General features: G+C 37.4%; 1 protein-coding gene across 12 annotated transcripts in view; it reads right to left on the reverse strand.

Moving 5' to 3' along the window:
• The window catches only part of MAST4 (microtubule associated serine/threonine kinase family member 4), a 279183-nt gene that overhangs the window by 59426 nt on the left and 204682 nt on the right, over positions 1 to 15075 (reverse strand). For 10 of the 12 annotated variants that reach the window (XM_021534406.3, XM_021534408.3, XM_077790301.1 and 7 more), the window contains 4 exons: positions 14912 to 15000; positions 4109 to 4178; positions 1706 to 1726; positions 920 to 998 (listed from right to left, as the gene is read on the reverse strand). In XM_021534406.3, the coding sequence (XP_021390081.3) occupies positions 920 to 998; positions 1706 to 1726; positions 4109 to 4178; positions 14912 to 15000 (259 nt within the window). The remainder of the gene's footprint in view (positions 1 to 919; positions 999 to 1705; positions 1727 to 4108; positions 4179 to 14911; positions 15001 to 15075) is intronic. The other 2 variants (XM_077790300.1, XM_077790303.1) reach the window with 1 other exon arrangement.

The raw sequence follows: 15075 nt of genomic DNA on the forward strand, positions 1-15075 counted from the left end.
CTTTTTCCAGCCTCGGGGATGGGGAACACAACCTGCAAAGAGCAAATGCCATTTTGTCTTTGTCTCAGCAGCCACACAGAACTGAGCTGAGGCGCTGAGCACCTTTTGTGTGTAAAGCACCTTCTCTTTTGTAAATTTTGTTATTAATATTGTTGCCATTACTGTACATTTCCTACTCTTTAGCTGACAGTTTTCTGTTACCACAACCCACAGTCTCTGCTGTAGTTATCTCAACCCATAGTTTCTGCCTTTATCCCTCTCTGACCAGAGCAGGTTGGGGAAAATGGAAGTGGCCTATTTGAAGTTTAACTCCCAGCTGTTTTTTAAACCACCAAAATCACACTGAAACACCTGGTCCAAAAGGTAAAAATTAGTAAACTAAATTTTACCTTTTGGACCAAACTTATTCTATTACGCATCCCAAAGGATTATTTTTATTCTGACTACAGCCATCTAAAAGGCAAGGTATCTAACCTATTATCATGACTAACATCTCACAATTGCCCAAGGAAAAGAAAGGCTAATGTGTGATTCATCTCATCCTAAAATAGCAGTCTAACCCAGGACAGATCAATCCTGCCATAGAGAGTTTCTCTTTCTTCCTGTCATCAAGGCAACCTCAGTTAAGACTTAATACCTAACTATTATATGGTTAAAATAAGGCAGATCTAAAGGGGGCAGTTGAACGCTATTCACTACCAAAAAATTATCTCTAAGCAAAGTATACCTTGTGTAAAGTTTTCTTCTATTTCAGGGAAGTAAAGCAGATTCCTATCATGTCTTACTTCTATGTCTATCACACACACCAAAACCTACACTGTCTTCTTCTAAGAGAAGCATGCTACATTTGACAAGCTAAAGCATGCAAAAGACATCTACCAGCACAGCAAAAAAAAAAAGTATTCTGTAAGATACTTACAGAAACAGTTGAGCTGGGTGTATTTGTACCATAGCCAGAAGAAGGGAGAGAAGCCAAAGACCAGCGGCGACCATCAGTCCTGGAAGTTATGAAATGGAGGTTAGTGAAATGAACACTGCAGTATTCTAATGCAGTAACATCTGTTTAAGTATTACTGTATAAAACTGCATCCCAAAAGCATGATACAAATAGGGGTTTTAACAAACAGTATACTTCCACAGAGCACCACAGTAAACAAGCATTCACCAAGGATTAATTATTTTTACTGTGGTTTTCTTTATAGTTAAAAATCTATGAGATGAAACAACCACAAAGAGAATGAACAGCTCCACAGACTTCGTATCTAATACAAAGAGAAATTAACAAGAAGCTCACAACTTTTAGGTACATAACATGAAAATTAATGAGAAGCAAATTAAAAAATTTGTGAACAAATGCAGACCACTGTGCTCTGATCCACAGAATAATCATCACAGTCTGATTGAGACAGAAAGGCAGTGCATTCTTCAGTGACATCAGCAGAGGATATCAGCAAACTAGCAGGCTAATGATTAGGTAAAACCAAGTCTAAATGTTAAATGTTACATACATGAATCAGGAAAAACAAATCCTCAGAAAAAAATCATGCTCACTCAGAATAAAAAAATAAAATATAGATTATAACCAAAGCCTGATGTATGTTCTTCATTGTCTGAAGTGATCTACGCAAAGACAACATGGAACTTCAACATTCAAAATGGCAAACAAAAAACCAACTAAGTGGATTTTTGAGAAGGTAGAATTTACCTGTCATTTCGATGCCCATGACTGCAATATAATTTAATCAAATGTGTTAAAAAAAGGCAAAATAATATATAAATAACAAAACAGGCCAAGATTTATTAACAAACGGTATTACAGTGCAGAAAGGAGAACTGAAGACCTGTTTTACAAATATCTCCCAAGTTTGATTGACACAAAAAGTGAAATTCTGAAGAACTGAAGATTAATTGAAGTGCATTTTCAAAGAACTGAAGTCACGTTAAATCAGGAATCTTAAACCTCAGAGGTTTAAGAGGTCCCCTCCTTCAAGTTAGAAGTCTAAAAAGCCCCTTGCTTTTTTCCAATACATTCACTTATTAATCCACATAATACAATCAGAAAGCTGAGACTTTGTATGCATAAAGTTTAAGAAAAGGAACTACAGTACATTATTAGTATTAAATGTGAGAAGCACATGTGCTAGAAACTCCGAATTATGTCAAATATGAACTCTGGAAAAAACTTCCACCTCTGCCATAATCTTGTTCTTAATTCATTCTTGAACATTCTCTTATTCATCCAGGTATGTAAGGTATACCTCTAGATGAAAGCACCAGTCTAAAAGTAGTTTTCTCTTCATTTGGCTTAGCTGTTCACAATGGAAGAATTAGGGCAGTGTTTAAAAATGAGTGAGACCCTTGTATTCTGCATCTGTGAGAAAGAAAGTGTTTCTTAATTGAGTAACTCACAGTGAACAGGGTACTTGAATCACACACAAAGCCTGTCAAGGGTGCAGACAGTCTACCACAGAAAGTTATCTGGGAAGCAAACATGGGCGAACAGGAGGCATTCATAAGGGATTATGGGAGAAAAGCCCCTACAGCACTTTCGCCTGGACTCTTGATACACCACTTGCTTCTGTCCTAAAGTATGGCTTGACTGACTTTCCAGCAGCTCTAGAAAAGGCAGTCCTGTCACCTACTCACAGGTTCGTTTTAAATATAAACACAGAACAAAACCAGTTTCCACAGAAAACTGCTCTAAGTATTTCTTGAATCCCACTGAAGTGGTGAGATACTTTTCAATCAGAGAAATTCCCTTCAGTTAAATAACCTCTTTAAAGCTCACTACAGGGCTTTAGAGATATCAAAATCCAAATCAAACACTGGAAAACAATTTTTTTTCCCATTAATTCTGAATTTTAAGGTTGGCAAAAGTATAATGTTTTAAAATTTCCGTTGATTATGGGTGGGGAAGGAAAACTATCCCGCTGCTGCATTTCTAAGCAATGCTCGATCTTTCACATCTGCATTTTCCATTATAATCTATTTCTGGAGCTAACAAATCATTCTAAAAATACACTCACAAACAAATGTAATCTCTGAAGAGATAATATCTCTGACAAAAGGAAAACTATCAAGAGGAAGTAGATTCAAAAGAAATACTTAACTTTCTTAAGATAATTTAAAAACCAGTATCACCAGCTATTAGAAAGATTGACAAGATCTACTATCACAAAGTAATAGATTCAGGTTAAAAAATTATGCAAGTTTTCACCCCTTCACAGCTTTAATAAAAATAGGTAAACCATTTCCTTGCACTTCCTTTTGAGAATTTTTGTGTGCTACTTTATTGATCTCCAAAAATAAAGTAACTAAAACTTTACAGGCAAATTATAACTCAGTTACATGTCTGACATTGCTTAAGCATTTCAATTTTGTTTTTTATATATACTCCTGGCTAAACATATGAACTCTGCCTACCTTCACAGACGTAAGAGTTGATGAACATATTATTTGCAGTAAGGTGACAATGTGTTAAGTGATGGGAAACCACACTGGCACAAATAGGCAGTCTGCCATGATACGCTATCAACTTTGGTTATGGTTCATTTAATAATAATTTACTTCATAGATCACTTCAAATTCACTTTAGATCTTCAAAAATTCTACTAACATTAATTAATCCTCACAACACTCCTGTGACAATGCTTACTGTCTCACAGACATTGGTATAGATATTGAAGCAGGTCAATGAAAGATATTCAAGGTATGGTAATGGTATTGCTGTTGTCAGTAAAATCAGGACGTGTATTAGAGTGATCTTATAAGTAATGCACTTCTTATGTAATTAAAAATATATAGGAAGAAACCTTCAAAGCAGTTTGAAATTTCCCCACATCTCAGTAGGTGAGACAATAATGTCTGAATCAGATTCATTACAACTAAATCATTATTTTTTTAAATTCAAAAATATATGCTCACATTGCATCACACATTTAGTAGTTTGCTGCCGCTGAGGTTTAAAATGGTTTACATTAATAAGCTAATACGTATTATTCTAAGTGACAGACCTGACAGATGTATTTGCAATCATCTTTTGTACCTGCATACAACATTTCCTCAATGCAAAATATGTGTTGAATACGACAAACAAGCTCTTTCTTACCTTCGTGCAAAAGAAAAGTGAGCTGAGGCACTGGGAGAGAAATTCCTAGGGCTGTCTTGAGGACTGTTTCCTGTTAGAGATGATACACAAAAAAAATATTTTTAGATGGTGGGCTGAAGAGAAGCTATTAAAAATGTTCAGACATAATAATGCATGCATTTCCAGTGGGTTAGAAATTAACTTCAGAATTTCTTTTTTCATAGTGTCTCTGAAAATAAATTCTGAAACAGAATCTTATTCTGACTCATGTTTCATTTATACTGAATTTTAGTGACTGGATTTTGTAAGTCATAGAGAACTGTTCATTCAGTGTCTTAATGTGAAAATTCTCAAAACAATTTGATAATTAATGCTTAAAGAAACCAGTACATTAGCTTGAAAGAACAGGTTTTTAATGTGACAAAAAAAAGATTGGTTTTTTAAAATATCATACAAAATAATGACAGATAGAAAAATCATTATCAAATAGATTTAGACTTCATATGCAAAAACTCTACAACATTTCCACAGGCTTCCTTGCAATTTTTTTTCATTGCTCATTTTTTCTATCTCCAAAACAAGCAGAACTGAACTGAACTTTCTTTTCCCTTAACTGCATTGTGTGAATAGGTTTCAACTTTGGGGTTTGTTACTCCTTGCTAACAGAACACTTCCCGTAGACCAGCATAAGTGCAGAAAGGCAGCAGCTGCTGAGTGCTGCTACTGCCACGTCCACCCCTCAGCCCATACATTTAGAGGAGAAACTGTATCCCTTCCTTTAGAAGGAATAAAAATGACCTCTAAAATAACCAAAAACCTACAAAATAACCCCCTAAACACACAAAAAACCTAAACACCAAATAAAAAGAACAAATAACCCCTCTCTAAACAAGCTAAAAGGACCCAATTTAAAGTAGTAGTGGCATACATCTAACAACCAATCTTTCCTTAAACTTTTCTTTAAAATTACTGTAGCAGCAATACAAGAAAATAGAAAAAAGTAATGCATTTGTTCTAACATTTTATTTTTGGACATAAATGAGACTGTAACAATAGCAACTGATAAAAAAAACCAGCTCCTATGCAACCAGCTAGAAACAACATGTAATTTTTGAGGAGAAAATTATTACCTATGTGTGAAAAGGCCAGCACAAAAAATTGAGTCATTAAAGGGCTTCAAGTGGCCTTGACCGTTATTCAAATGTTTGAATGAACACTGCATTTGTCACAGTGATGCCCATAACAGATTGCATTAATTCTATATGGGAAAGCATAATCATCAAGTGCAAGGTAGCAAACACTGCTATCAACACACATCACCACACTACTCCCCTCCTTTTCTGTCTAGAAGCAGGTGCAAGATGCTTTTTGAGATGTTCTGAGCTGCTTTTGCAGCTGCTCTTTCCACAGCCTCAAGAGACATAGATTCCCCTCTCACTGGCCAATATCTCCAAGTTGTTTTTTTTTCCCATTAATCTATCATGGCAGAATTATGTCCTTCCTACATTCTCTGCATCCCCTCAAGACCCAAGCTTCTTCATTACCGTTCAGACACTCCTGAGGGCCTCAATAATTTCAAGGAGGCAAGGATTTTCATTCTCTGAATGGGCTGGAGCAGAGGGAATCTGAAGTCCATCTTTACTTGGGGGCTAAAAAAAATTTATTCTTACCCTAAATCAGCAGTAACACCAAATTACTGAGAGCAACAGTTCATTCAATTTAACAGCTAGCTGGATTTTTTTTTTCTGCTACCAGAAATTATTTAACAAAGATACGCTAAGAAAAAAATTGTAACACTGTGCAGATAAAATACAGTCATAACTGCTGCACTAGAAAAAAATCAGCTGTAATCTGGAGTGTGTTGTAGCTTAGAGAAGTAAAAAAGACAAGGAAACTACCTTGAACTCTGGCAGAAGAGCACAGAATTAGCCTTAACATAGTGAGACAAACAGCTTTTGACAGGAAACAGTTTTACAAATCAGAATATGTGGCTTTGTAAATCAATTCCTTTTTTTTTTTTTTTTTTTTGCTAGCTGAAGTTACATGTGGATATAAACATATTTTTAACACACATCAAGGACATACCTTACTGTCCATGAGTTAAAATATACACAAAAACTTCACCATGAAGAAAAATATTATTAAATAATGCAGCAATTTTATAGCTATCACTGTGGATTTGGATTTGTGGAGTCACAGTGCTTCAAACTCTGTTGCTACAATCAACATAGATCACTTCCTTACAGACAAAACCTTAAGAAATCAAAGTCCAACTCAGGAAGAGCATCAGATCCTGTTATTAAGAAAATCAACTTGTAAGCACTACTTTCAATAGCAAATCAGCTTTTAAAATAACAAGACTGATGACACCATACACATAATACCTGGATAGTAAATCCTAAAGGTTTATCTAGAAGTTGTAAGAACTCAGACAAACCTAGAAACAAACAATGAGACTACAAACCCCTAATGACTGGAGAAACAGCTAGTGCTAAATACAGGTTTAAGGTGTAGTATTCCAGAGGAGCAAGACAGGTTGGAAACAGAGTCCTACATACACCTCCATCTATCAAGGCATTCACCCACCCATCTGCAAGACACTACCTGGAAGACTTTCAAATAAAACCCAGTGCCAGTTACCTCTCTGTCCATATGCGCAGGGCTTGCTGATGAGTCAAAGCCTGATGTTATTTGAAATCTGCTTGTATTGTATGTTTTAGTCCTATAGTATGTCTATGTGAGATTACTGCCCAAGTGTATGATTCAGTAAAGTACACTGGACTGGTGGCCAGACATTAGATAATTAACTCCAGCATCCTTTGGGAGACACAATGAATAGGCAATCAACGTACCAAAACAATACTCTGCTTCACAACAACACACAGTGTGACTCATTTTGCAAGCACCTATTGTTAAGAAAACTGTATCAAGACAATTAAACTGTGATTGTTTTGCAAGTAGCTTCAAGAAATCCTATTTCTTTGCCACTGAGGAAAGATGTTCCAAATCTTTTTAAAAAAGCATATTACAGCCACTCTATACTATTAATGTATTTTTAATAGCTGTCTACCTCCAAAACAAAGAGTTTCAGATGCAATGACTTTCTGTTAGTACAGAGGGAATACCAGATTAATGATAACTGTTATCCCCAATTCCTGATGGATCAAAGACTAACCCAGTTCATTTTTTTTAAATATACCACAGTATATCAGTGCCCCATTAATACAACAATACAACAAATATCAGTTTACATAGTGGTGAACCCTGAGTGTGAGCTGAGTAATACACAAGACATCATACACCTGCAGTTACAGTCTGACTTTCTTACCATAACAAACAGCATCAGTCAGCAGAAATACAGCAGGGCAGTAGAATCATTCTGAATACTTCTGCAGGTGCCCAAAAAGTGAGGAGCTCAGGCCATTATTTTAATGTGAGAAGCTCAGGCTATTTAAAAATCTGGATTAATTATACCTGAAACTAGCAAAAAACTTGCCTCAGCTATGGCAAGGAAGGTCAGTATGATCCTTAAATCCATCTGCAAGAAAGTTCTACATGTTCCAACCACTACTTAAATACTGAGAGTGCCATTTTTACAGGATTTAATTTCTGTCGGCATGTAACTTAACACTTAGATATTCTTCTCCTGTCCTTAAACTAGTAGATGAGGTTTTGAAATTTACATAGCCATTTACTGCACCTAAAAGAAAGACTAAATAAAAAGTTTTATTTTAACAAATCTGTTTTTGTAATTCTGCACTTTACAGTAGCCAGAGTAATTGATATACTGTATTATTTTCCTTTCAGTTTTCTTTCAAAATCTGACATTCAGAACCCTGCTTTATATCCCAGCTTTTAGCACTTCCATACTTCAATACACTATGGGGCCTCACTCACTTACAAGCATAGTCTTTATTTCCCTTAAAATATATGGTGCAAACAGCTTTGTTGATTATTATGCTTCAATGTTGCTAACTGAAGTACATCTCTCAAACAGAATAATCTGATGCAAGCAGTGAGCCCTGACATAGCGAATGCAAAGTGTAAACAGCTAGCACTCTACTGATGTCCACCTAAAAGCCTGAAAAATCCTAGAAATAGGATTACAAGTAGACATAAAACTTTCTTGAACTTTATTTTTGCTTTAAGTAATCGCATCACGTAATCCTATTGTGAAAGATTGATGTCTCGAGGCATTTTGGGATGCATGTGTGCTGAGGAAAGGGGCAGGTCAGACCTTACCCTGACAAGGCAGTGCCCTGCCCCTAGAGCCTGTTGCTGGAGCCCCTAACTCAGCTCCTGAATGGCCAAATGACCGGAAATCCCACCTGGGGAATGGGCCCAGGAAGACCAGGGGTATTTAAAGCTGAATACGAGGCCACAGCATTGTCTAGACCCTACCTCCTTGGGGAAGTTCTGCCTGAACACTGCTGGAACCCAGGGACTGGTTACTGTACGGGAGCTCTTCTGTATCTTTTTTGTCTTTCCCTCCTTCTCCTTCTTCTAATTACCTCTTCTTAGAATTTCTGAGTAACTTATAATCAATCACACTTAGCGTTTGCTATGTTCAATTGGTCAACACTTTGAGAAGTGCTCTATGCTGACTGAATGTTGCACTAAACCTGATGCCCAAGTTCTTTGATATTCTAAAGTTGCCAGTGAAGTTGTTTTTGTTGTTTTGTCCTCTTGAAAATATCTTGACAGTACTTCTCCTGTGTATGCTACTCGGAGTATATGAACAACTTCATTGAGCAAGTTGTTTGGGGCCTTATACCTGTTTATACAATCTCTTGGAGACAGTTAGGTTTGTCCCTGCCATACTTGGGTGACAATTCTTTAAGACCCCTCATGTTCTAGTTTATGACCAATGTGTTTCTCTTCCTGCCGTGTGAAGGGGGAAAAAAAAGGCAACTCTGACTGGTTTAGATGAGAATACCATCTTCCAGTCTTCTGTTACTACAGAAAGCAAGTAATATCTTTCAGTCTTATACAGAAATCTCCCACACTCTATCCCATCAGCCCTTCTCCCCACATAATCTCACATGAATAATTATGACAATAAATGTATACAGTATTGCAGATGAAATCTAACCAGGGCACTGTACAGTGTCATGATATCTTTCCAAATTAAAATGAAAATTACTTCCTTTATACATCTGCTGAGATTTAATTTTCAAAGCTGCACTAGACTGGTTCTTGCAAACATCATTTTATCCATAAAATGCAGCCAGATCCTAAACTAAACTCCTTATAATAGGAGTCCTTGTAATAGTTCACAGTTTATCATAGACATTTCTGTTACAGGTCCTCCAGTACAAAATGTGTCATATTGCAATTTCATACTTTTTTATTCCAGTCATTCACTCACTTCAACATAGTTCCCCAATGCTATTTCATACTGGATGTCTTCCAAATTTGTATAAGATACAGTAATTTTATGCCAGTGCCACTTATAAGAACAATAAAATGTTTGGCCACAAAAACAAAGCCTGATGACTCAACTGATAACCTCCACTCCCACTTTATAATATTCCTCATTTTAGCACAAGCCTCTTTACACCCTTAAACTATTTCCTACTTATCTTACAATTCTTGTCCTAGTAATCTCAGTAACACCACATTCTTAAAATACAGACAAATAAAATTTACGGCATTGTTCCTAACAGCTAAATCTTGCTCCTTCAGCAGACACAAGTACAAAGCATCACATATGACTATTAATCATTAGGGGTTAGTATCAGCCACATGAAAAAGCTCCCTTGACTTCTGAGGTGGGGACACCTGAATGCCCTGACTTGCTTAGATTATAATCATTCACTTTGCAGCCTGGGTGGTGCAGATGACCTGCCTACACAGCATCAGACAGTCAGGTAGAAAAGCCCATTAATGACATAGGGACCAGGTACTATCCAAGCTAATGCTGCAACAAAGTTTCACATAATTCTCTATTTATTCAACAGCTCATGGAAAACTTAGAAGTACTTTTCAGCAGGTTTAACACCCTTCAGCCCAAATACATAAGGTAAAGGTTGACCAGACCACTAACTAAGACAGTTGCTAATGAGCCTAAAGATATTACCTAGCATGTTTTCTATTTTTGCAAGAAATAGAAACACTTTATGTAGTAAAAGCTGATACTGTGTGATCTGTACATGTATTCATAAGGCATGGCAAGAGACTTCAGCTGCAAATTAAAGTCTGATTTTACAGACAGAAATTATCTCTGCAAGCAGCTACAACTCCTGCATAAAGGAAAATGGACTTGCACACACTGTATAAGCAATTAACATACATAACAGAGATATATTGTATTGGCTGTACACACTGCCTTTTTCATATCCCATTTATTATGCTCAGTCTCAGACCTTACACCTCCCTGTGTGCTCCTAGTCCTTGGACTACTTACTGCTCTAGTAACTGTCTTGGGTGGCCCAGGAGCTTCTATGGTCACTGTTGCTTACAAAGAAATCTGTCCTTCCCTGACCAGTGCCACTCATGCACTACTTGCACTCTGCACAGTCTACTTACTTCATAAGTGTGGTGTTATCTCACTACCATCTGATATGAATTTGAGTATGACTGGGATGGTATGGTTAACAGTTAAAAAATTGCATGTAAGTATTCAGTGTTTGTCCAAATCAGCTTGCATCTGTAAAGATTAACAACAAACTCCCTTGTAGGAAAAAAATTTATATTATCTCCAGAGTAAACCATGAAAACTGTAGGGGGATAATTTGCCTGAGATCTCTATATTAGACTTTCTCATATGGGGCAATTAGTATTACCCTAAACTTGGGCCGCCAGTCCTTCTCAAAGAACACCTATCTAAACTACAGAATAGCTGATACCTCCAGTTCAGACTGCATCTGGATGAAAAACAGGACTACAAGGAAGAACATAGGTATAAAATGCACTTGAAGAACTATGCTTACATTCAACATGCTCATCCTCTAAAATAGAGTAATCCGATTCACATCTAATCTAACTCAAACCCAGTTTATGATTAAATAATAGCTACCTGAGCTCTTCAACAGACCTGAAGTAATGGTACATTGCTTCCAAAGGTGCAGCTAGATCTCTAAATTATTGGTCTGTAAATACCAAAAATGAAAATATTTTTGAGCAAAGTCACAGGTATTGGCAGGAGCACTGTAAGACAGCTCCACCTTGAGATGCTAGAACACACCTTCACTCACTTTGCTACATTTGACACAGAGGACTCACAGTACTTTTCTGTCCTCAGACATGGGGGATCTCTGGGGAAAAAAAACCCAGGTAGCTTAAACTAGTGGTCCAAATAAAATCACTTCAAGCATGCCATGCAGACATAACTGAGTATGTATTCAACTTGCTTACAACAAGCTATGAATTAACTTTGAAGAGAAAAGGTTATTAGGGAATCCAAGGGTGTTAAAAGACTCCCTTCAGATGCCTCTGGGGCAATGAATTCCCAAGCAATGCCAACCATCTCATTAGGACTATACACAAAACTGAGGATAACACTAAGATTATTAAGATGATAACTAAAAGAAATTGATCCTGGGTGGATTTTCAAGAGTGTAACAATTTTGAATCTACTCAACTTGAACAATCTAGAGTAAAGGGTATGCTGATTTTGGCTGGGATAGAATTTTCTTCACTGGTTCAGTGCTGTGTTTTGGATCCAGCATGAGAGCAATGCTGGTAGCACACTGATGTTTTAGCTGCTGCTGAGCAGCGCTGACCCTTAGCCAAGGACCTTCAGCATCCCATTCCCTGCCAGTGGACACGTGCACGAGACACTGCGAGGCAGCACGGCTGGGACAGCTGACCTGAACAGGCCAAAGGGATGTTCCACACCACAGAACATTGTGTCCAGGATGTGAGCTGCAGGGAGCTGGCCAGGAGGGGATGACTGCTGCTGGGGGTTGGGCACTGGTCAGCAGCTGGTAAACAGTTGTATTGTGCAGTAGTAATATTGTATTTTTTTGTTTCGTTTCAATTACTAAACTGTTCTAATCTCAACTCATTAGTTTTACTTTCAATTTTTTTTCTAATTTTTCTACCTGTTGTAGGGGGGTGACAGGGCAAGCAGCTGCACAGTACTTAGTTATAATGACAGGTTTTTATCACTTTGTTGTCCTATAACCCCAGCTGGCAACTAAGATGGTACAAACATTAAGAACCTAGTCCACTTAAGTAAGAGCAGTGAGTGGAACTCTTTTCAGTAAGAGCAACAACAGGCTCTCCCCAGAGATGGATGGAGCACCTGAGAGTAGGGAGTACAGGAGTGGGATCCAGTAGAAGAAAAAGCCTATCATGCAATGTGACAAAGTTAAAGATTGCTATGACAGGTGATACTAAAAGAGTCCTCAATGCCTAAAGTTCCTGGCTTTCTCATTAGTTAGACTGAGTCCTTTAAAAGCAAATGAAAGAATCAGCATTCTTTTAATAACCCAGTGACAAGAAATTGTGCAATGGTCTCACAAAGTTAAATCAGATGTTAACATCCATGCAAGCTGATCCTCAGCCCGCATTCACCTGGGCAGATTGCATGAATGAAACAGAACTCTAAAAATACACAAGAAAAACTTCTCTAGAGCATGTGCTTGGGATGTCCTCCACATTCTGCATAATCTCACTAGAACATATCTGTCAAAAATTCATGTTATTACCACACTTTAGCCAAGAACAGTCTGATGAATAAACCTGTTTTCATTAAATGCAAGCACTGATACTTTGCTGCACATTCAGCTTGCTACATGCTCCTCAAGGTCTGGAAACTCGTTTGTTTGCCTCTCCCTCTTCTATTGTTTCCTCTTCCAACAGCACACATTAATAAGAAATATATGAAGGTTTTTCAGAGGATCATCTTCAGTCCCTCTGAAATTTAAATCTTGAGGTACATGCTCCAGGCAGATGATCTGGCTGTAAAGTAGCAGGCTGCAAAGTAAAAACTTCCAATTTAAACAACTTTTCTAAGAGAATGTCAGATTCAAAAAGATCCTAAAATTTTCTATAGCTGGACAGGAGATATACCAGGCTCTCTCAGTGGAGTCAAAGAGTACTCTTTGACTTGTAAGTAATTCCTCTCAGCCAAGGAGGGCCAAGAAGAATAAACCTGGCAAGCTATACAGCTCTCACGAACTTTTGTAAGGTCCCTCTACGACACTTGACAAGGAAAGAGGCCTTCAGTCCAGATCACCACAGAGAGCAGGAAGGCAATTTGAATGTGCAGAAGCCAGGGCAGTTTAACACCTGGCAGCTCTGACAACACAGAAATAGCAGGATCACTATAAATTAGCCTCTCAAGTCTGACATTCTCACAGATTTATAGACATTAAACACTTGAAACACTGAACTCCTACTGCCTATATAGAGGAAAGTTTTTAATTTACTAAATTTGCATATGATTTTATTTGTCTGGATTAAGATGACATTCACAGGGATTTGATGTACAGACTTGTCTAGGCACATTAGCCAGCCGAGGTAAGAGCCAACAGTTGCATGAATATTTAATTATCCATTTACAGAAGCAAGCTAGTAACAGAGCTGGCCATGCACATGCAAATATTCATCTCATATATGTGATGAGATTTACAATGAGATTTACTAGTGCTGCTCAAGTGTCTAGCACACATGCCTTTGGAAGTCTCCACATAAGAGAACCTACTGTATCCTGTGTAATGGAGAAGTTGTCAGATTTCTGTAATATATTTTTGAATAAAGAGTACATACTGCTGAGTTTATGGAAGAGAACCGCTTACACTTAATCTTACAGATGGTAGAGCCATTTACAGCAGTAGACATGCTAGAGCAAGCATTGTTACTGCTTTCCTCAAGTCAGCACAGCAAAACCAAGGACACTTTTTATGGTGACCACAATCTCTTCCCCAAATGGAAATTTCTGTATTTGGGAGACCCAAAATGGCATTCCAAACACTCCAAAATTTAATTTTTCATTTTCAAAACAGTCTGCGCCATATTTCACTTTGTTTGTTTTAAATGCTCTACTGACTTGAGCTCTTTACAAATTTTCATGTTGCCTGGATTCCTACTTGTGACAGCTGCTTCTGAGAGCGGAAATCACCACCATATTTTAACAGTTCCATAAGAAAACTGGAGATGCCTTTATATACTTCTAAAATTCATGTGAATTCAAGCTCTGCACCTTCTTGTTTAGCATCTCTCTGCAAGCAGCTCTCTAGAGTATTCAGAGTCATTGATTACACAAGGATTAGTGTGGCGCGTTCATTTCAGCCTGTAGCTACAGCCAGTGCACCCTCAAAAATAAGAAGATAATAAACCTTTGTGGAAATATGAGGTGATATGCTAAAAATGTTACTTTCAAAGATTAACACAAGTATTAGAAATAAACTATTTATTTATGGACATTCATTCAAGCCTTAAGTGTTTCAGATGTTTTAGAAGAAAAACAAAATTATCAGCAATTTATTGTCATGCAAAGTGAAGTACAGCAACTACCATCAAAGTGCCTGACACCATAAAACATTGGGAGCAGAAGTTCCAGAAACAGAATGTAATACAGACTCCACTAACATCACCATGGGTGCAAGCTATAGGCAGGGCTATGGTAGCAGGAAGAGAGAAAATCTACCAGAATGCAAGGTGGAGAAATAAAAAATTGCTACATGGTATTTTTGGACTGCTCCTGATCATAACACAGGATTTATGGATCTAAAGGTAAAACAGAATTCAGATGGGATGAAATCCAACTTTTTGCTATTACAAACAGTGAAAAGAACATTAGAGTATGTTTTCCTTCAGTTATAGAGACACTGTAAGAATTTCAGAATAGCAATAGTAGCAGAATTTTAAAATTACCTGTATGAGCTGAGAGTGGTGAATGAGGCCGAGGCAGAGCTGGAGATTGGCTACTGCCCATCAAACTCTTCCTGTTACTTGTTCTACAGCTGTGGGCAAAAAGAGAGGAAAGAAGACATTAGCATCAGAAATACAGTATGTACCACATACGGGTGTTTTGAGAT

Source organism: Lonchura striata, chromosome Z (assembly GCF_046129695.1).
Source record: "Lonchura striata isolate bLonStr1 chromosome Z, bLonStr1.mat, whole genome shotgun sequence".
NCBI classification, from domain to species: Eukaryota; Metazoa; Chordata; class Aves; order Passeriformes; family Estrildidae; genus Lonchura; species Lonchura striata.